At 39.2% G+C, this 21,443-nt stretch overlaps 5 protein-coding genes across 5 annotated transcripts; 2 read left to right on the forward strand and 3 right to left on the reverse strand.

The window, feature by feature from the left end:
- Positions 1 to 3,458: 3,458 nt before the first annotated feature.
- Positions 3,459 to 5,930, reverse strand: GCK72_008350 (uncharacterized protein; the record flags this gene model as incomplete). The annotated part of the gene is made up of 5 exons (XM_003104852.2): positions 3,459 to 3,890; positions 5,091 to 5,229; positions 5,581 to 5,668; positions 5,725 to 5,833; positions 5,886 to 5,930. 5 exons carry the CDS (start codon positions 5,928 to 5,930, stop codon positions 3,459 to 3,461), a joined length of 813 nt encoding a protein of 270 aa, XP_003104900.1.
- A 498-nt stretch (positions 5,931 to 6,428) lies between these two features.
- GCK72_008351 (uncharacterized protein) lies at positions 6,429 to 13,549 on the forward strand (the record flags this gene model as incomplete). Its single annotated transcript, XM_003104957.2, has 5 exons — positions 6,429 to 6,439; positions 8,031 to 8,361; positions 10,601 to 10,809; positions 11,721 to 12,153; positions 13,346 to 13,549. 5 exons carry the CDS (start codon positions 6,429 to 6,431, stop codon positions 13,547 to 13,549), a joined length of 1,188 nt encoding a protein of 395 aa, XP_003105005.2.
- Positions 13,550 to 13,781: 232 nt separating this feature from the next.
- GCK72_008352 (uncharacterized protein) lies at positions 13,782 to 14,541 on the reverse strand (the record flags this gene model as incomplete). The annotated part of the gene is made up of 2 exons (XM_003104845.2): positions 13,782 to 14,075; positions 14,302 to 14,541. 2 exons carry the CDS (start codon positions 14,539 to 14,541, stop codon positions 13,782 to 13,784), a joined length of 534 nt encoding a protein of 177 aa, XP_003104893.2.
- Positions 14,542 to 15,327: 786 nt separating this feature from the next.
- On the reverse strand, positions 15,328 to 15,836 carry GCK72_008353 (uncharacterized protein; the record flags this gene model as incomplete). The annotated part of the gene is made up of 3 exons (XM_003104946.2): positions 15,328 to 15,474; positions 15,564 to 15,713; positions 15,768 to 15,836. 3 exons carry the CDS (start codon positions 15,834 to 15,836, stop codon positions 15,328 to 15,330), a joined length of 366 nt encoding a protein of 121 aa, XP_003104994.2.
- A 491-nt stretch (positions 15,837 to 16,327) lies between these two features.
- Positions 16,328 to 21,227, forward strand: GCK72_008354 (uncharacterized protein; the record flags this gene model as incomplete). Its single annotated transcript, XM_053726784.1, has 7 exons — positions 16,328 to 16,406; positions 17,022 to 17,170; positions 17,219 to 17,369; positions 18,134 to 19,154; positions 19,201 to 19,397; positions 19,450 to 19,890; positions 20,797 to 21,227. 7 exons carry the CDS (start codon positions 16,328 to 16,330, stop codon positions 21,225 to 21,227), a joined length of 2,469 nt encoding a protein of 822 aa, XP_053586361.1.
- Between the last annotated feature and the right edge of the window lie 216 nt (positions 21,228 to 21,443).

Below are 21,443 nucleotides of genomic sequence, written 5' to 3' on the forward strand. Positions count from 1 at the left end.
TTGTTGATAAACTAAAAACTTTAGAGCTCAATTTTGACAAAAATCGATCTTTGACACTCTTAAAACGCGTCACAGACGCGCCAGCCTCGATCTAGTGACGTTTCCATTCATCTAGATGTCTGTCTATGTATCCGAATGTCCTGATGTCTATTCAACGACGATTTCTAGCGATTTTTAGATCAAAAACGCGTCAAAGGCGCGCCAGATTCTCCCAAATGCTACTCCCGCTTGCATCTATGTGTCTGTACGTCCGGATGTCCTTTTGGTAATAATTTTCAGCAATTTTTTGAATTTTCAGCCTATTTTCAGATCGAAAACGCGTCAAAGGTGCGCCAGTTTCGTTCGTATTGCTACCTAAGATTCCCGTATATGTTTGAAGGAGTCAAAGGCGCGCCAGATTCTCCCAAATGCTACTTATACTCTGTCTGTACGTCCCGATGTCCTTTTGGTAATGATTTTCAGCAATTTTTTGAATTTTCAGCTTATTTTCAGCAAAAAATCTCTCAAAATTTACCTTATGAATCGATTCATATCTTTTCACGAACTCTCCATACGGCATGCTCAAATCGTAGTACAAACGCTGAAATTTTTTTTTTTTTTTAATTAAATAATCAATTTTCTCTTGCTGAAAAAACGCACCTCATCATTGAATTTCTCTTTCATTATCTCATTCATTGCATACAATCTCTCTCTTGTTTTCAGATTTCTGACATATTCCAACAATTTGAACGTTTGTGACGATTGATCATGAATTCGTTCTCTCTCGTGATAGGCTCCTCTCTTTTGATTCTCCAGATTCCGTTTCGTCTCGTCCAGTTCGATTTCTGGATAGCGGAGAATTCTCTGAAAATTTCAGATTGAAATAGAGGAAATCAATGATTTTTTAAAATTTTGGGCTGAAAGGCCCGGGCAAATTGGCGCGAAAGTCAAATTTTCAAATTTTTTCAATTTTTTTGAAATTTTTTGCAAAAAAGTCAACTTTTCGACGATCATTCAGAATTAGAAGGAAATCTGAAAAATAGTCAAAAATGGTCACATTTTCGATGAAAAATTGAAAAAAGTGGAAAAAAGGGTCATTTTTTAAAGCCGGGCCTTGACAACTACGTTTTTTTACAGTTTTTGAGATAAAAATGAGTTTTTCCAGGGACTTTTGGTCAAAAATGAGAAAAATATGATAGAAAATTTTAATTTCTTAGCTCAATTTTGACCAATTGCCGCCAAATACTATGTATATCTCCTGAATCACCAAAAAAATCCAAAAATTTCAAATTTTTGGTTTTTTTCGGCATAAAATAGTCGATTTCACATAAGACATTGCAAAATTTTCAAACTTTTTGATAAAAAATCTGCTGAAATTGGTATTTTTAGTCGTTTTTTTCAGGAAAACTCGAGAAAAAACCCCTTTTTTTTGACCACCGCCACACTTCTGACCACCGGCTGGCGCGCCTTCTCCGCTTTTTCCCCCAACTCACCATTCCCTGGACTTCTGGGGATTCAACTACTTCGTGAAGATTTCTAATCGTGTTTATTACGTTCTCAAGAGGAGTGGACACGTCGGCGAAGCGCTGAAATTTGAAAAATAAGCTCCGCCCCCTTGTCAGCGAGAAATTCAGTTAAAAATTGCCAATTTTAGGTAATTTTGAGCTGATTTTTTCAGTTTTTGGTTCTTTTTGATGAGTTTTACCCGAATTTTCTGCTAAAACCATTCATTTTGTCTGAAAACTCACCGGAACACTATCGATTCTTCTGAAGATTCGACAAAGTACCCGTTCCCAGATGACAATGATTGTATAGTTGAATTCGAGTGTCTCATTGAGCAAATTTTCATTCATAATCTCATCATTCTGATAGTATCGATTGATTTCCTCGTAGATGTAGCCGTTGCACTGTTTGAATTGATTGAGGAAACTCAGGTGGGGTTTTGGCTGGAAATTTTGGGGAAAAATGAGAGTTTTCATGCTAAAAATAACTCAAAAAATATGAGCTGAAACATCGAATTCTCGCTAAAAATGTCGAAATGAGTGATTTTTTCTTAATTTTTCGCCTGTGAAATTCGGAAATTTCATAGGAAAAACTCGTAAATGTTGGTTTTAAGACATCGAACTGAAAGGTTTGAGTGGAAAGATGTCGCTTCTCAGTGTCTGGCGCTCCGTTAGCGCTTTTCAGATTTGGAGCCCGAAATCGAGCAAAAACGTTCAAATTAGCATTCTCAACATGTCTGGTGCGTCTGTGACGCATTTTTGGGCTAATAAGAACTTTTCCCCTAATTTCTAAGTTTGAGGACTCAAATTTACAAGAAAAATTCAGAAATTGTGAGTCTCAAGCTGGGAAATTGAGGTTTTGAGCACAAAACTGAGAAAAAAAATCACAGTTTCGGCATTTTTGAGCGAAATTTATAAAATTTTTTATACAAATTTTTCGAAATAAGCAGTTTTCCTGAAATTTTAGCATTTTCTTTCTAAAAACTACGAGTTTTTCATCAAAAATTAGTGTTTTTTCAGCCTAACTTACCTTAATTTTGATAAAAACGGCCGACTTCTCGATTGCTTTGAGCAATACGTCATTTGCAATCTGAAACTTATCGAGAGCCGATTGAAACTCATAGAATTGGATGTGCCCATCAGGAGGGCCGGGTAGATCCATTGCTTTTGGAAAGCTGCTGAAAATTTGGGGCTGAAAATGAGTTAAAAAGTGGAAAAAGGGGATGATAAGAATGCATAAATGACGGAAATTTCCGGTACAAAATCATATATGAAAAGAGAAAAAAACGGATATTTCAATTTTAACAATGACAAATTCAACAAAAATGGACAAAAATCGAGGAAAACTGAGGAAAAACTCAGAAAAAATGTGGAAAATTGATGGATTTTAGGGGGTTTTCAAGTGAAAAAAGTGGTAAAATAGAGATTTTTCAAAAGAAAATTCACAAAAAACCACAAATTTTGAAGTGAATTACTATAAAAATCGGTTGTAAACAAGACTTTTCAGCTGGAAAAACTAGAAAAATCCGTATTTTTTCAGACTAAATAGGCAGAAAATGTCCGGAATTGTGGTTTTTAGTATGTTTCGCTGAAATTGAACCGAAATCATGAAGAAGACTGATAAAATGTGCAAAAACTACCAAAAAATAAGTGTTTCAAACTAAAAATGGTCGAAAATCCCGAAAAATACCACTATAGTGGCTCAAAATTGTCAAAAAATTGTGAAACTTATTAGCTCGGAGCAGTTCTTACAACGGCGCTCCACCGAAATAACCTAAAGAAATGACCATTTTGCTCTGATTCTCTCAATTTCGCATTCAATTTTCTTCGGTTTCGGTAGAGCGCGGTTGTAAGAAGCGTGTAATACTAATAGAAATGAGCTGAAAACACTATTTTTCAGTTATTTTCCAGGAAAATCACTCAAAAAGCACTATTTTTCGCTTCTAAACCCTCAAAAATCCCTCAAAAATCCCTCAATTATTCCTCCGGATCGACTTCCTCCGGGTAGTGATCCTTGACTTCGAGATCTTCTCCATATTGAATAGTAGTGTCGATAGTGAGCAACAACTGATCGATACTCTCCTCATCCTCACAATTCAACGGAACAAACTTGACAATCGAATAGTCTTCGAGCACCTGAGCAATCGCTCGTGTCAATTTTCGATGCTTCTCATTCCACGCAGTCTCGTCTTGATCTACAATCGAACGGGTGTCTGTTTCGAGGAATTCGTCAACCAGCTGCTTATTTCTCTCTGATAATAAATCCATCTTTGTCAACACATTGATCGCCGGCGTCTCGATAGCCACCATTGCGGAGAGGGCTGTCAGAGCGCCTGAGATGAATTTCTCGGCTTCCAGAACGAAATTTGTGTCGATTAGGAAGACAGAGCACACGTTGAAGTCCCAAGACTGAAAAAAAAATAGAAGATTTTGAGGTAAAAAGGGATTGAGAATCTATTTATGAGATTTTCGCTTGTCTGGCGCGCCTGGGACGCATTTTTGGGAAAAATATAACTAAAAAAAAAGGAAGATGTTGAAGTGGAAAGTGGCCTCTGGCGCGCCTGTGACGCATTTTTGGGAAAAATATGACTAAAATCGGTTTCAAATTACTAAAGAGCCGCATTTTTATGAGAAAAATTCAGAAATGTTGGTTTTCAGGCATCGAACTGAAAGGTTTGAGTGGTCTGGTGTTCCGTTGGCGCTTTTTCTGAGAAATTTGAGGAAATCTGTCAAATTAGTGTCTGGCGCGCCTCTGACGTTTTTCGACGAAAAAACGACTCGAATTTTCAGATTTTTAGCCCAAAATCGACCAAAAACGTTTAAATTAGGATACTGAAAGTGTCTGGCGCGCCTGTGAAATTCGGAAATTTTATAAGAAAAACTCGGAAATGTTGGTTTTCAGACATCGAACTGAAAGGTTTGAGTGGAAAGATTTCGCTTCTCAGTGTCTGGCGCTCCGTTGGCGCTTTTCAGATTTTGAGCCCGAAATCGAGTAAAAACGTTCAAATTAGCATTCTCAACATGTCTGGTGCGTCTGTGACGCATTTTTGGGCTAATAAGAACTAATATAGGTTCCAAACTGCTCAAGAGCCGCATTTTTATGAGAAAAACTAGAAAATTATTGTTTTCAGGGATCGAACTGAAAGATTTGAATGGTCTGGCGCGCCGGTGCCGCTTTTTCTGAGAAATTTGAGTTGGAAGACTGTCAAAATGGTGTTTGGCGTGCCTCTGACGTTTTTTTTCAGGAAAAACTACTCGAATTTCAAATTTTAAGCCCGAAATCAAGAAAAAAATGTTCAAATTAAGATTCTGAACGTGTCTGGCGCGTCTGTGACGCTTTTAAACAAATTGAAACTGTCCAAAACGAAAAGTATCGATTCGAAAGTGGAAAAATAGTTCTTGAGCGAAAAATGTTAGAATTTCACTTCAAACAAGCTGGAAATTCTACGAATTTTAGTGTTTTTCATCGAAATTTCTAACTTTAAGTAAAATTTTAATGAAAATCTGCTTTTCTAGTGATTTTTAAATTGCTTTTCAAGGAAATTTTAAACGTTTTTTCGATTTCCGACTATTTCTCTTCATTATTTCGATAATTTCTCGCTTCCGTACTTTCAAAGCATCGACAATTTGACGCATGACTGGCAGATGACTGTACAATTCGATTTGTCCAGGACAATCGATCACAAAGTAGTCGTCTTCTCCCTCGTCGAGCTCATCGTGAAGCCATTCCAGGTTTTGGACTAGATATCTGAAGGAAAATATCGATTTTTTCGAATTTTTGTGATGAAAATGATAAAAAAGAGCATTTTTTGAAGTTTTCGGAGGGAAAAATAGTGATTTGCAGGTGATAATTCTCTTGTAAACATTAATTTAGACTGTTAATTGACAAAAAAATTACAAAAACAGAAATTTGAAGGTAAAATGTCGAAAATCGGGGGTTTAAAGCCGATTTTTTATAGTTTTGGGGCAAAAATTGCTGTTTTTTCAAATGAAAATAATAGGAAACTATTGAATTTTAAAGTTTTCTCTGGATAATCGATAAAAATGAGCTTCCATTCAATTTTTTTTCGAAAAATTTAAAATTTTCCAATAAACTCACTCCATACAGAAGACCAATGCTCCATTCGGTCCCAAAATCAACTCCTCATCCTCCTGAACATCGTTTACACTGATCAAGTCGCGAACGTCTGGAAAAATTTCGCAAAAATTAATTTTTTTTTCCAAAAATCGATATTTCCCTTACCAACAACTGCCGGATAATTGAAAACCTCGCACGCCGGATCCAAATTCACCATTCGCAACGTTCTTCCGGCGCTCAGACAGTGATTGTGCATCACCGAGCAGTAGGTTGACTGAAAATTTTGAAAATTCCGTTTCAGGCATGTTTTAGATGGGTTTTCTCACTTTTCCACTGCCGGCAGGGCCCATTACAAGTTGCGCATACTTCATTTTTGACTGAAATTTGAAAAAAAATGAGGAAAATTGAAGAAAAATGAAGGAAAATGAGGTTTTAAGTCGGGGAAAAACGAGAAAAATCGAATAAAAATCGAAAAAAAAGCGGGTGTGCGGTAGAGCGCGTTTGCATTATTTTTTCAATTTCAGGTTTATTTTTTCATTTTTTCGACTTTTTTCGACTTTTTTCAAAGGTTTTCGGGCCGTTTTCAATAATTTTTTCACGAATTCCAGTTAAAAATTAATGGACAATTTCACCGATGTCGACACAAAAGATGCAAACGTCATGCTCGGATCGCTTATCCTGTTTTTCGCCACCGGATGGCTTTTCTATACGAAACAGTTGTTTAAAAATTATGAGGTGCTTTGAAATTGAGTTAAAAATAAAGGAAAAGAGTTCAGGTACACAATCGAACGGTCCAATTCATCTTCTCGTTGACTTTCGCCTTTTCTTGCAGCCTTTTTGAACTGATCATTTTTGAAATTGCTGATGTTATGGCCCCGTTGTGAGTTTTTTTCATAAATTGGACATCCGGACGTTCAGACATACAGACAGACAGACCAAGTTTTAGAGAAAAATCAGTCCGATTATTCTAGTTGAGCTTATGTATGAGCCCCTTTTCGGATAGTCTGGCGCGCCTTCGACGCGATTCATGACAAAAAATTTGGGAAAACTGTGATTTTTGGCTTAAAAACTGCAAAAGAACACTGAATATTAGAATTTAATCCAGATTTTTGCGAAAAAATCCAGATTTTTAGAGGTTTTTCAAGAAAATTGCGCTCCAGACATCCGGAAATACAGACACACAGACCGACTGACAAAACTGAGTTTTACCGAAAATATTGAAAAATGATGGAAGTTTCCGGTTTGAAAAGCTAGATTTTTGGAAACTTTCAAAAGAAAATACAAAATTTTGAAGAAAAAAAGCTGAAAGTTTGAATTTTTGACAAATTTCAATGTCTGGTGCGCCTTTGACGCGCTTTCTGAGAAATTTGAGTGGGCAGACTGTCAAAATAGTGTCTGGCGTGCCTCTGACGTTTTTTTTAGGAAAACCTACTCGAATTTTGAGATTTTGAGCTCAAAAACGTCTAAATTGGGATTCTGAACGTGTCTGGCGCGCCTGTGACGCTTTTTGACAGATTGAAACCGTCCAAAACGACAATTTTCGATTCGAAAGTGGAAAATTCTGAATTACAATGATTCTTGAGCGAAAAATGCTAGAATTTCACTTCAAACAAGCTGGAAATTCTACGATTTTTCCAAACTCACAGATCGCGTTCCCAAAATCATACTTGTCACGGGCCGGGCCGGGCCGGGCCGATTTCCAAATTTTCACCGGCCCGGCCCGGGTGAAGCGACTTTTTTCAAAAAACATGTTTTTTTCAGCAGTAATTTTAGAAAAAGTGGTGTTTGGGGCATTTTCTGCAAAAATTCGACTGAATTGACGATTTTTATTAGTTCTACAGTGAATTTAGTGATAAAAAAGCACTTGAAAATTATTTTTGGGGTGCAAAAATTTAAAAAAATTTTCCACCCGGGCCGACCGGGCCGGGCCGGCAAAATTTTTCCTCGGCCCGCCGGGCCGGCCCGTCAAATGACAAGTATGCCCAAAATGGAAAAACTTGAAAAAAATAAATAATTTCCGCACAGTCCTGATCCGGATTTCCAGACAGACATCCGGACATATGGACTTACAGACTCACAGACATCAAGAAATCCGAGGGTGCGGACATACAGACAAACCATCCTAGAAATATAAAGGACATCCGGACATTCTAGACACACAGAAACACATATAGGCAGGGCACGCTTCTTACAATTGCGCTCTACCGAAACCGAAGAAAATTGTGTGCAAAATTGAGAGACTCATAGAAAAAGAGACATTTTTCAATGTATAAGAACTTTGGCAAAATAATATTAGCTCAGCACAATTCTCACAACTGCGCCCCACCGAAATGCTCTTGAAAAGTGTCTCTTTTTCTCTGTGTCTCTCAATTTCGCACACTATTTTCTTCGGTTTCGGTAGAGCGCGGTTGTAAGAAGCGTGCCGTGCTAATAACTTCCTCATAAACCTCATCACCCCCATACATTTGCAGATCGCGTTCCCGTTGCTGGACGTTCTGTCTCTCACTGATTCTGATCACTCTCGTCGTCATCATTCCCATCTACACCTCATTTCTAATCGTCTCTGGACTCGTCCGTCGTCACATCCAACTCCCTCTTTCAGTCGGTCTCTGGCTTGTCTTTATCTATTTCTTCTGGAAAATTGGCGATCCGTTTCCGATGCTCAGTCCGAAGCATGGAATCTTTACCATTGAACAAGTCATCTCCAGAGTTGGAGTCGTTGGAGTCACTATTATGGCGGTGCTCTCCGGATTTGGAGCTGTCAATGCTCCGTATTGTTATATGACGTTTTTTACGAGACCGGTACGGGTTTTGGGGGAGGAAAATGAGTAAAACCAGGCGAAAAAGCTGTCAAAATACTGAAAAATTTGAATTTTTAGCCGAAAATCCGGAATTATCGGTAAAAATCGACCTGAAAACGCGCCGAAGGCGCGCCAGCCTCAATAATAGATGAATTTTTGACTAGAACCTCACTTTTTCCAATAGAAATAGTCTAAAATTCAGGCTTTTCATCTTTTTCTTACGTTCTGAAAAAAGAAAAACGCGCCTAAGGCGCGCCAGCCTCTTATTACTCACAGGCTTAATTTGAAGTCTGTCCTTGTGTCTGGACATCCAGATGTCCAAAATAAGACAAAAAAGTTGACGAAATACTGAAAAAATGGAATTTTTAGGCGAAAATCCGAAATCTTCGCAACATTTTGATAAAGAAATCTCGAAAAGTGACTGTTTTAAACTGATTTTTGGTTAAAAAAATCGCTTTTTAGCTAAAATTTTCAACTTTCCTATTAGGAAATCTGAGTTTGAGTCAATTTTTTCAAATAATAGATGAATTTTTCACTAGAAACCCACTTTTTCCAATACACAGTACCCTGCACGAGGAACAAGCTCGCAAAAAACGCGAAACGCGCACAGCTTTCAAAATTTCTCCCACTGTCTGCGTATCTCTCGTTAGCATACTCTCTCGCTTAGTGATTAGAGAAATCAGGATAGTTTTGCGATTTTCTGACATTTTCAACATTATTCCACATCAGAAAGTCATAAAAATCAAAAAACTATTCCTCTTGAGAATCGGCGATTAGCAAAAATCAGATTTTTCGAATTTTTGAAAACTTGAAAAATTAGCAAAACCAGAGGTTTTACACTATTTTTCTTCATTTTATGGTTTGTTTCTGTTCAGAAACCAATTTCCGATTTCGAAAATTGAAAATCCAACTGAAATAATACCGAAAAACTCGTTTTTTTCGGCGCAGTTGGACTACTGATTTTGCATAAAACTCGAGTCGGTACCACGAATACACAATAATAGAGTATGAAAATTCACAAAATTATACAAAAAGTCTTCCTTTACACGAAATGGATATGCATTCTGAGAACAAATTTCGGGAAATCGAGACATTCAAGCTTTTATGTGCCCGACTCAGTAAAATTTTGCCCTTTCTGTTGAGTATTACTGTAGACAATGTGAACGTGCCCTACGGCTAATTTTCGTTTTTTTGTTTGCGCGTTCCCCGTGCAGGGTGCTGTGCAATAGAAATAGTCCATAATTGAGGTGTTTCACAGCTTTCTTACGCTCTGAAAACGCGCCCAAGGCGCCCCAGCCGGATCATACTCGCTGGCTTGAATTGTAGGATGTCCCTGTGTCTGGATGTCCAGATGTCCGAAATAAAACAAAAAAGTTGTCAAAATACTGAAAAATGGAATTTCTAGGCGAAAATCCGGAATTTTCGATACAAATTGATAACGAAATCTCGAAAACTGAACACTTTTAACAGATTAAAAAAAAAATTATTCGAAAAATCACTTTTCAGCTGAAATTTCTTATTTTCTAATACAAAATAATTTATAAAATTTCGACTAAACCCCTTTTTTCCAGACTTGTCAAAAATCGGGCCGGCCCGGGCCGGGCCGGGCCGAAATTTTTCTTGATTTCAAAAAATGGGAACCCGTTTTTACCAAATTTTATTTAAAATTTTTCGGAAAATAAGAGTAAAAATGCTTAAATTATCATACATATTCACATTTTTCCTAAAATTTCCAAAAAAAAATCAAAAACTCAAAATGTTTCAAAAGAGCCGGGCCGGGCCGAGATTTTTCCTGAGTCCGGCCCGGCCCGTGACAAGTCTGCCTTTTTCCATCAGAAATAGTCCAAAACTGAGGTTTTTCACTTTTTTCCGGTAAACGCGCCTAAGGCGTCCCAGTCAATTGTCTCGACTATTTCCAACGCTCTAAAAGTACGTCACAGGCGCGCCAGCCAAAATCCTCACCTAGATAATCCATTTTTCATCCAAAAAGCCCTTTTTTGAACTATTTTTACTCAAAAATCGACATTTTTAGGCTGAAAATCTTTTTTAAATTCAATTTTTAATGCGCCTAAGGCGCCCCCACGATCTGAAAATGCGTCAAAGGCGACCCAGCCAAAATTTTCACCCAAAAAGCCTTTTTTTTAAAACTATTTTTCACTCAAAAATAGACAATTTTAGGTTGAAAATCATTGTTTTTACCAATTTTTAATGAAAAAATCACCAAAAAATCGTTCTTCCAGGTCGAAGACTTCCATGTGTGTCAACTCGAGAAGAAACTCACTCACACGATGGATCTGATCGTGTTGAAAAAGAGAAAAGTGGCACGATATAGTCAGGAGAAGAATCGACTGAACGAGGGGAAAACTCAGAAAGAAACCACATTTTTCGAGCGATTATTCGATAATTTCAGTGAGAAGAGCAGCGGATCCACGTTGGCGTCACAGATTGAGTAAGGATTGAGTCCTGAACCGAAAGACACTTGGCAACTGTTTCGAAACGTCCCATTATGACATTTACAACTAGAAATTAATCATTTTCCAAAAATACGCGCCAAAGGCACCCCAGGCCGTTTCTCCTCTGAAGTTACTTAAAAAAAACGAGCCCAAGGAACACCAGTCTCTGTTTATCTGTATTTCTAGTAAATTCAAAAAACGCGTCAACGACACGCCAGCCCGTCCACATTTTAGAATTTTGGGGTCGTCTGGCGTCCCTAGGACGCGGTTTTCCTTCAAAATCCGAGAACTTGACTATCTGGCGTGCCTGAGGCGCGTTTTTTAATTTCCCCGTGCTTAAAAATACCAAAATCACCTACTTTCAACCAAGCTTCTGAAAAACGCGTCAAAAGTACGCCAGAAACCCGAATTTTTGCAATTTGCGATTGACTGGCGCACCTTGAGCGCGTTTTTTAAAGTTTTGTACATGAAAAATCTAATTGAGTATTCCAGAAAACGGCCAAAAAACTCGATAATTTTTTTGAAAAAACGCGTCGAAAGCGCCCCAGATTGTATGCGTTCTGTAGGGTTATTCGTCTGTATGACCGAATATCGAGATAATGCGTCGCAGGCGCGCCAGATTGTTCCTGTCTGTTCGAGTGTCCGAATATCCGGATGTCCAAAACAACTCTTTTTTACAGAAAAAAGGCGCCGGCGGCGCTCCAGATGTTAATACTTGTCCGGATCAAGGCTGTGCGAAAATTTTCAAACATTTTTGACCGAAAAAACCAAAAATTTTGGAAAAAATGAGTTTTTGGAGTCAAAAATCTGGAATTCCCGCAGGCGCGCCAGACAATATTTTTTCGCTTGAAATTGTGAAAAAAAACTCATTTTTCTTAAATTTCTTGTTAATTTTTCCCATTTCCAGACGTCTCCAAGAGGAGATCACACCACTGGAGACGCTTGCCCGATTCCTATTCCTAGATCTCGTAGAACTTCGTCAAATGTTGAATCGAGTGGAGTTTAGCAAGACATTCATGGGCATCTACTTCAACATTCTCGGCCATTTCTTCTCCATTTATTGCATCTGGAAAATCTTCATCTCATTCATCAACATCGTGTTCGACCGTGTCGGAAAAGTCGACCCAGTGACGAAAACCATCGAAATAGGTGTCCATTGGATGGGTATTCCGTTGGATATCTCATTCTGGTCACAGTATATTTCATTCTTTTTGGTCGGTGTCATTGCTGTCACCTCGGTTCGTGGTCTTCTTATTACTATGGCCAAATTCTTCGTTTCGATTAGTAATTCCACGTCATCACTCTCCAATATTATCGCCTTGTTGATGGCTCAGATTATGGTGAGTTTTAGGAGAAAGCATCACTGAAGAAACGCGTCAACGATACGCCAGTTTTTCCTTCACAGCCCGAAAACCTGACTATCTGGCGTGCCTGAGGCGCGTTTTTAATGTCACCTGGCTCAAAAATACAAACATCAGCAAGTTTCCATCAAGTTTCTGAAGAAACGCGTCAACGGCACGCCAGCCCATCCACTTTTTCGAATTTCTGGTGCTCCTTAGACTCTTTTTTCCTTCGAAATCCGAAAACCTGACTGCCTGACGTGCCAGAGGCGCGCGTTTTCACTTTCCCCGTGCTTAAAAATACCAAAATCACCTACTTTCAACAAAGTTTATGAAAAACACGTCAACGGCACGCCAGAAACTCGAATTTGTGCACTTTGCGATTTACTGGCGCGCCTTGGACGCGTTTTTTTTAGTTACGTACATGAAAAATCTAATTGAGTATTTCAGAAAAAGGGCAGGTTAAAGTGGAAAATCAGCTAAACGACTAATAAATCAAAAACGTCTATGGCACGCCAGATAATTCCACTTTTAGAATTTTGGGTCGTCTGGCGTCCCTAGGACGCGTTTTTCCTTCAAAACCCGAAAATTGACTGTCTGGCGTGCCTGAGGCGCCTTTTTGCTGATTTAAAAACACAAAAATCAGCAATTTTCTCCCAAATTTACTGGTAAAACGCGGCAACGACACACCAGACAATCCATTTTTAGAATTTCGGGTCGTCTGGCGCACCTTTGACGTACTCGGAATTTTTTTTTCCGAAAGCAAGCAACACATCTCAATCACAGCTAGTTAAAGCCAGAAAGTTCTAATAAACGCGCCCAAGGCACGCCAGATTCCTCTATTTTGGTCTCGAATATTAAAAACTGAGTTTGATTGAGAAATTTCAGTCAACATTTCTCTGAAAACGCGCCATAGGCACGCCAGACAATCCACTTCTGAAATTCCGATTTGTCTGGCGCACCTTTGACGCGTTTTTTCGATTCAAACGGAGAACTGCGAGAATCGTGAAAAATTAACAATGCTTTTTGGAAAACGCGCCCATGGCACGCCAGACAATCCATTAGAGCAGCTTAGAACTGTCTGGCGTGCCTGTGACGCGTTTTCGCCCGGGATTTTTCACAATTTTCACTAAAAAATGTGAATTTTCGGCATTTTTTCTCAATTTTTCCTCTAAAAGTCCACTTCTTTCAGGGAATGTACTTCGTGTCGAGTGTCCTTCTGATGCGAATGAACGTGCCCGAAGAGTATCGAACGATTCTGACACGAATTCTCGGAGATCTGAAATTCAACTTCTATCATCGATGGTTCGACGTGATATTCTTGATCTCCGCGGTGTCGTCGATAGTGTTTCTGACGTTGATTCACAAATCTGGATCCTCAATGTTTAGAGCTTGATAATTGTTTTTTTCACTTTTTTTCAATTTTTTGCCTATGGTTGTGATCATAATTCTATCGGGTAGCCTTAAAATGACGGGAAAAGTTGTGAGCTAATAAGAATAATGACAATTTGAAATTTATAGTGGCCTTGACTCGTAAAAGTGAGAATTTTGGAGAAAATATACAGAAAAGTGGGTAAAAAGTACAGAAAATTAGCGATTTCAGCGAGAAATAAAATCAGTAAAATAATTTAAACATGGGCGGTGCCGAGCTCATCGCCCATCTGCTCCTCGTCAATGTCGGCGAGCACTTCGAGAAGAATCTCCATGTCTTCGTCGATTTTCGTCGTTTGCTCAGCCAAATCGCCGAGCTCCGCGACCAATCGACCGTTTCGCTCGATCTCATCGTCGTAGTCCATCTGGAGTCGATCGGCCATCACTCGATAGTAGTTGACAGTGGGCGTGTCGGCGGTCAAATCGGATTCAGTGATGGCGGGTTGGATGTGTGGAACGGAGATGGAGGTTTGAGTGGAGATTGAATGGTTCTGGAACAAAAAAATCATTAATTTTATCGTTTTCAGCGGGATTTTCTATGTTAAAAACCGTTTTTTCGCACTAGTTACCTCTAAAACTACCGTATTGTCAGCAAATTTCTCCTCAATTTTCACATTAATATTCTGATGAATTAGTGTTAGAATAGAAAGCATTCCGACATATCAAAAATGATTAATATCATGTCTTATCCCTAATTTCGCCTCTTATCAATCTCACCTCGAAAAGTGTCTGCGTCTCGACGTTCTCCTTACTCTCCTCACAAAACACGTCGAATGGCGATGAAACCGGAGTGACGGCGAGTGGTGACGGTGCCACTTGTTGATACTTTTTGAGTTTCAGCGGTTCTGGATGCGCTTTCACTTTATTGCTCGCCGATTTGTCGAACGCCGCCTTCTCGACGCCGAATGGGCTGTTGCGAGCCGAGCTGGTGAGTTGGACGAGACCGATTCTGCTCATCTGGAAGAAAATTAAACGTTTTGAGGGAAATTTTGGGTAAAAAGCGAGAAAAGTGACGAAAAAGCAATAATGAAAGAGATTTTTTCGAGAAAAACTGGGAGAAAATGAACACCCAACCGCAAAAATTGAGTTTAATGCAAAAAATTAGAAGAAACTACGAGAAAAACTAGGAAAAATGAGCAAAAACATGATTATTCGAATTCAAATTCCAACTTTTCGCGGCACTGGGTCTCGCCACGAAAACAAGTTTGGAGCCATGCGCCTTTAAAAGTACAGTAACCACGGCACTGGATTTGAACTAATTTTAGTGAAAAATATGAATTTCGAGGAGAATTTGAGGTCTAGAATAAGGATTTTAAGAGGATAATAACAAATTTCAAAAGATTCTGAAAAAGTTGCAAATTTTAACTAACATTAAATGGAATTCAACGAAACAAAAACACTTATGTAACAAACATCAGTGATTTAAACATTTCTGAGCAAAAAAACCAACAGAATCAAGAGAAAAGTGGCGGAAAAACTATCCAGAATGAGTCAAAATACTGAAATTCGAACTCGAAAACCAGTTTTTCGCGGTACTGGATCTCGCCGCGAAACCAGGTTTTACCACATGTTCCTTTAAACCTACAGTAACCTGAAAACCTGAAAATTATGAAAATTGAGATATAAAACTGCGAAAAGTCACAGAAATTCGAGAAAAAGTGAAAAATACCAAAAAAATAGTTAAAAATCCCGTAAATGCTTCATTTCAAAAATAAATAAATGCAAAATATTCACAAAAACTGCTTATTTACAGCTCGTTTCGCCCTCCGGCTCCTCCTCATCTTCAGTCTTCGACCCATTCAATTTCTCGTTTCCCAAATCATAAAGTCGGTTGTATTCCGTCTGTTTCGCCTCCAGATTCCTTGTTTTTTCAATTTTCTCGGATTCCAACTGAAAATTTGTTAATTTTTATAGATTTTCAGGGTCTAAATAATGGGGATTTATCGGTTTTAGAGCTACAGACGGGCCCTGTAACCTACCTTCTCATTTATTTGTTTCATCCGATCCACCTCATTCTTCCGATTCACCACGACCGCCTTCCAGTACGCGATTTCCGGATTTTTCTCGTTTTTCTCATAATTTGACATTGTCTCCTCATCTGTCTGCGTCACCTCGTTCTCTAGAGCAATCTAAATTAATATTCATAACTATTTCATTAATAAAAATCAAAATTCACCACCAACCTCTTCTGTCTGACACGAAAACTCGGCACTTTTGACGTTTGGCTCTTCGAATACTACGTAATCAGTCATTTTTCGTAGTTTTTCAAGGTTTTTCGAGGGAAAAAATCGAAAAAATCACGAAAAACGGTTGAAAATGGTGAAAAAACGGTAATTGGCGGATGGTGGCCAGGTGAATCGATTCGAATCACCCGCCGTTGGTGAGAGTGCGGTGGGGCGCGCTTGCTGCCTGTGACGTCACATCGATCGAAAATTTAAATTTACAACGCACCTCATAGTATTTCCAGAGAAAAAAAAGAGGTTTGTAGATGATTTTCTCTGGAAATTTTTTGCATATTGAATGCGCCAAAACATTAATTGTGTTTTATCACTAATTATTCTTCAAAAATCCGAAAAATTGCATTATTCCCATTATTCTCCGATTAAAAATCAATACCTCCCATAAAATCTTTTTGAAAGACAATACTAACTTATTTAAGCTGCATTTCTTGAATTTTTATTGTATTCGTACCCGAGAATAGCTCTAAAATAGTTTTATTTTATTTCATTTAACAGAATAAGCAATGAAGGAGGAGGAACAGGAACACCCTGTCGGATTTGAACTCAAAGATAAATTGGAAGCGGCTTTTGATAGTATTAATGGTAAGTTTTTCTTTTTATGAGCCAAAAAACATGAAAATGAAATTTATCTGAACGGTTTCTGGAATGTCTGGAGGGCTGGAAATTTGTGTAGGGGTAGTCAAAAACACTCCTAACGTGTACCGAAAGTTTCACAGAGCTATAAGGAAAATTGAAATTTTTGTGAATTTTTGGGTGAAAAGTCAATTATTGGGCATATTTTCCTATGATCATACTTGTCAACCGGGCCGAAACGGGCCGACACGGGCCGGCTCGTAACTCGCGTCAAAATGAATATTACGAGCTGGAAAAATATACCAAAATGTAGATCTCGACGAGTTCTATGCCCGTGACCTACTACGGGCCGGATGTCTATTCATTAATGTGCCGCGGACCGGGAAAAAGTGCCAAAAAACGCGAAAATGGCCAATAAAACCATTCTAGCCCGGCCCGCGGCACATTAACAAATAGCCATCCGGCCCGTAGTAGGTCACGGACAGAGAACTCGTTGAGATCTACATTTTGGTATATTTTTCAGCTCATAATATTCATTTTGACGCGAGTTACGAGCCGGCCCGTGTCGGCCCGTTTCGGCCCGGTTGACAAGTATGCCCAACACAAACATTCTCACTCTTACAGATAGTGCCTCTTATTCAGAGTTCGGAGGGTTCCGTTATGAAAAAGTAAAATATGATGAATCAACCATTCAATATATGCTAGACGCTTCGGAATCTGTTGTAATGGACGAAACTTTGGGCTTGGACCCTGTTAACGAAGTCCATCGACTGGTAATTATAATTTCAAAATACTTCAGCAAAATATTATTTAATTTTCAGATCCAAGCGTTTCCATCGAGAGACCGGATTGTGTCAGATCTTCAGATGAGATTCTCTACGGCTAACATGAAGACAGTCCTTCGAAATGGTCCACAAGCTCATCTGCATTTCGCAAAAGTTGCTGATAAGCGGTTCGCTCCGAGGCATCCATGTATGAGTTTTTAGTTCATTCGAGACTTGCCTACTTGCAAACCGGGCCGAAACGGGCCGGCGCGTAACTCGCTTCAAACTCAATATTATGAGCTGAAAAATATACCAAAATGTAGATCTTGACGAGTTCTATGTCCGTTACTACGGGCCGGGTGGCTATTCGTTAATGTGCCGCGGGAAGGGAAAAAGTGCCAAAAAACGCGAAAATGGCCAAAAAAAGCCATTGTAGCCCGGCCCGCGGCATATTAACGAATAGCCATCCGGCCCGTAGTGGGTCACAGACATAGAACTCGCCGAGATCTACATTTTGGTATATTTTTCAGCTCATAATATTGAGTTTGAAGAGAGTTACGAGCCGGCCCGGTTTGCAATGGAGACTTCAAACTGTCACGAAATAGTTTTTCTGAATCTGAAACTAATAGTAAAACAAATGAGCAAAAATTTTTTTTCTTTGGAAAATCATAATAAACTATCGAGAAAGATGATGCTCAGTGAGTGCATACTTGAAATTTCGATTAGAACTTAAGTCCACCTCCACAGACAGCAAAAATATGAACATGCAAATTTTTGTTTAAGTTAAAGATCTTTTCAATTTGATAATGTGTGAACGGAATCAGATCGATAACCAAACAAATGTTATTCAACCGTTTTAGAAAAATCTTCATGCCCTTCAGTGACCTTTTTTATCAAACCAATACGACACTTACTGTGTTAGAATTTCACTTCCAGATCTTTGAAATCAATCACAACCTTCCTGTTTTTCAGTTGATCTTCCCGTATTTTACTATCACTTCTGTCATCCTGAGAGGTCTCTCACCAATGCTACGCACAATCGAGATCAAGAGTTCCAATTTGGAATCAACTGTATGTACAACACCAACCCAACAATTCGACTATTCAATGGTTTGCTTGAGATGTATGATCACGCAATGGAAAAAATAGAACTCCCCCATCCAAAATTCGGGAAGAACATCTATTACAAAGCTGACCAAACAATAGCTGATACCTACAGCAAACCTGGACAACACTCGGAAGTCATTATACACGGGATGCGAATATTTTTTGAAGATGGAACGATTAAAAATGATAAAGGATATAGAATGGAAGTATTCCTCAACAATAGAGAAGTTGAGGCGAACGAGAAGATACAAAAAGTGGAATTCTTCCTAGCAGATGAAAATACTATTGAAGTTATGACTCTTTTCAAAAAGTCCATGATGGCCGGTGGGTTCATTCGGAAGAAGAAAAAAGTCGAGAAAATTGAGCAAACAGTGTTGATAGTGAGCCTAGATGAGATAACTGGAACATATGGAACGTCGGATTTTCAATGCAGTCCGAATTTCAAGTCAATGTTGAGAACGAGTCGAATGGGTCCGAAAAGAAGACCGAGAAACACTAAACAGGAAGTGAAGATAAAAATGGATGAGAATCGAGAGATAATGAAGCCAAGTGTAGATCGAGTAAAAGTTTTTCTGGGTGTGGACAAAAATAATAAGAAACTGAGACACAAACGTGCAGGACTTGGTCACCAAATATGCACATCATTATGCAAGTTGAAGAATGCTTTACAACTACTCAAAGATGAATCCGCATTCCCTTCCGAATCAGAATTCTGGACCGCAGGAGAGAAGGTTGTGTACGCTTTGTACATGGCTCAAACTGACGCATATCTTTGTGAGGACACATGCGTACCGTTTTTAAACGCGGTGCAAATGTGCTCGACGTTTGTAGACCATGCTGACGAGTTTGAGATACAGGGGGAACTTTTGCTTATGTTCAGTTATCAGTAAGTTTTCTAATTTTGTTAAAGCTGTCAAAAAGTATGTTTTCAGACTCATGAGCATGCTATTTGCGATCGAAAAATATATACATCAGATTGATAGAAACGACAACCGATCGAAACGTGAAATTCATATAGGCACCTTCTTGCCATTCTACTATATTGTTCCATTCGCTGTGCTAAAGGACGCATTCATCAATGCAAAGCGCCCGATGAAAGGGATGTTGCTAGAAATTATTTGTAGAAGAGGTTAATTTGGTTGTTTTGTTATTTTTCTGTAAAACATCAAAATCATTTATAGCCACCCCATCGGTGTATTCTGAAGTGTTGGATCTTTATCAACACGATAAGCAATTGGTGGAAGATGCTCTCAAAAGCTACCCACATATTATGCTCTTCGGACACTTTCCTGCAAGTCCGTGTGCAGATCTGGTCAATGACTTGGGGGTCTATTTAGATAATAGCCTCCTGTTGGAACCGAACAAATGGGTTTTGGACATACCTCGACCACGTGTCCTACTCTCCGTGAAACCGGAACCCGAAGAAATCCCCGAAGAGTGCCCGGACGATGGTTATGTGCAAGGAAATGGAATCAATGGCGACACAAGCTATGAGTGTGGCATTGTCCATGAGCAGCCAGTTGAAGAGCATATGAGCATCGCATACTGGGAAGCCGAACACTCAAGTTCGGTAGAAAACCATACTAATGGAGCAAGCAATGAACCGGAAGAATTTGATTTTGGTAAGTGAGACAACTGGAACTTTTTTCGTACACCTTCCTTCAACAGGTTTAAATTATACAAAAGTTACATAATAACCTTTGAACGCGCAGTTAGCAACCTTAGACGCACCATACGACGTCAGTCTCTGCTTTTGATCTTTACGCTTTATTGTTTCCATTCTCTTAGAGAGCCAACTACCAATTCCGCTTGTTTACACCTTCAGCAATCTCTTTTTCATGAATCGGAAAAGGTTTTCTCCTTGCGTTCCCTTCAATTACTATCTCTGAGCATTTGCCCGCCAATCCCTCCAAGAGGATTATTTATTGGTATAATACTGGATATATCCGAGACATTGTGTCAGGTACCGCAAGAGCTTAACGTCTAGAGGGGTGAGGCTTCCTCAATTATTCCAGGCAGGATACTTTAGCAGATTCCAAATTTTTAATCAGTCTTGAGCTGAAGCCCTACCCCCCATAACATGAGTGTGGGAAACTAGTGCAATTTTTTCACTTCGCTTCAACGGCTTTAGTACGGAGGTGGAGTCAAAAATTGGAAACACCGACTTCACTTCTCTCACATTGAATTTTGCCTGGTGATACCTCTAATCTCACCTCTCCTTTCCCCCCGCACTCATCGATTTTTTGCCAGTGTCCCTCTCGCTAGCTTTCTCTCGTTCCCCCGCTTGAACTACGTAACAGCGTCCTTAGAGACGCAGAGACACGATGTCTGCGTCTCTCTTTCCGCGTATGCTATCTCATCTCTGTTTCTGCCGTTCTAGTGTATTGCGTGTTTCTCTATGCCTTGTCGTTCCTCCGTCCAATTTTTTATTCGCGGTTTCTTGTAGGTGTCCAATCCAATCCCGTTCTTTTACTTTTAAACAAATTGTTAAAATAATAAACATTTTTTAGTTTATTCTATATTTTCAGTGGCACCAATGAAACCAATCAAGAAGGAACCGCTTACTGAGGCAGTGGACGAGCCGACAACTCCTCCAAGAACTCTACCATCAAGAAAGTCACCGGTCCCTTCAACATCCGCTGATAATGGGTACTACCGGAACGCCCAAGGATTTGAGAGAAAGCGCAAGCAACCATTCGACTGGAGAGATATGATCAGTGAGAGTCGAGACAGTACTCCCGTCAAAACGCCAGGTCGACCTGTCAAAGCTCCATGCGGTGCAACTTTCACACCGAATCGCTTGCTAAATACTCCATATGGAAAATATCGGAAGCTGATACCTCCGGAACCCACGAAACGCACTTTTCTCGAAAAAGATCCAACGAAGGTGGGACTTTTGGACAAGATCTGGGAGGGCTCCTCTGCAGCTGTCATTCGTAGAAGCGTATCAGATGCTTAAAATCGTATTGTGGGCACTTACGATATTTTCATATCATTATGTATGCGTTCCGGCGAATTCATTTTCACACTTCAAAATTTTTTTAATCGATGCACAACCCGCTGAAATCGAGAGCCGGAAAGTTTCGTCAGTGAGAATGTTCGTATTCTATTGAATTTATTGAATACAACAAAAATTATCGAAAATACCGTAAAACTCGAAAAAAATCGCTTACAG

The sequence above is a fragment of the Caenorhabditis remanei genome, chromosome III (assembly GCF_010183535.1).
Source record: "Caenorhabditis remanei strain PX506 chromosome III, whole genome shotgun sequence".
NCBI classification, from domain to species: Eukaryota; Metazoa; Nematoda; class Chromadorea; order Rhabditida; family Rhabditidae; genus Caenorhabditis; species Caenorhabditis remanei.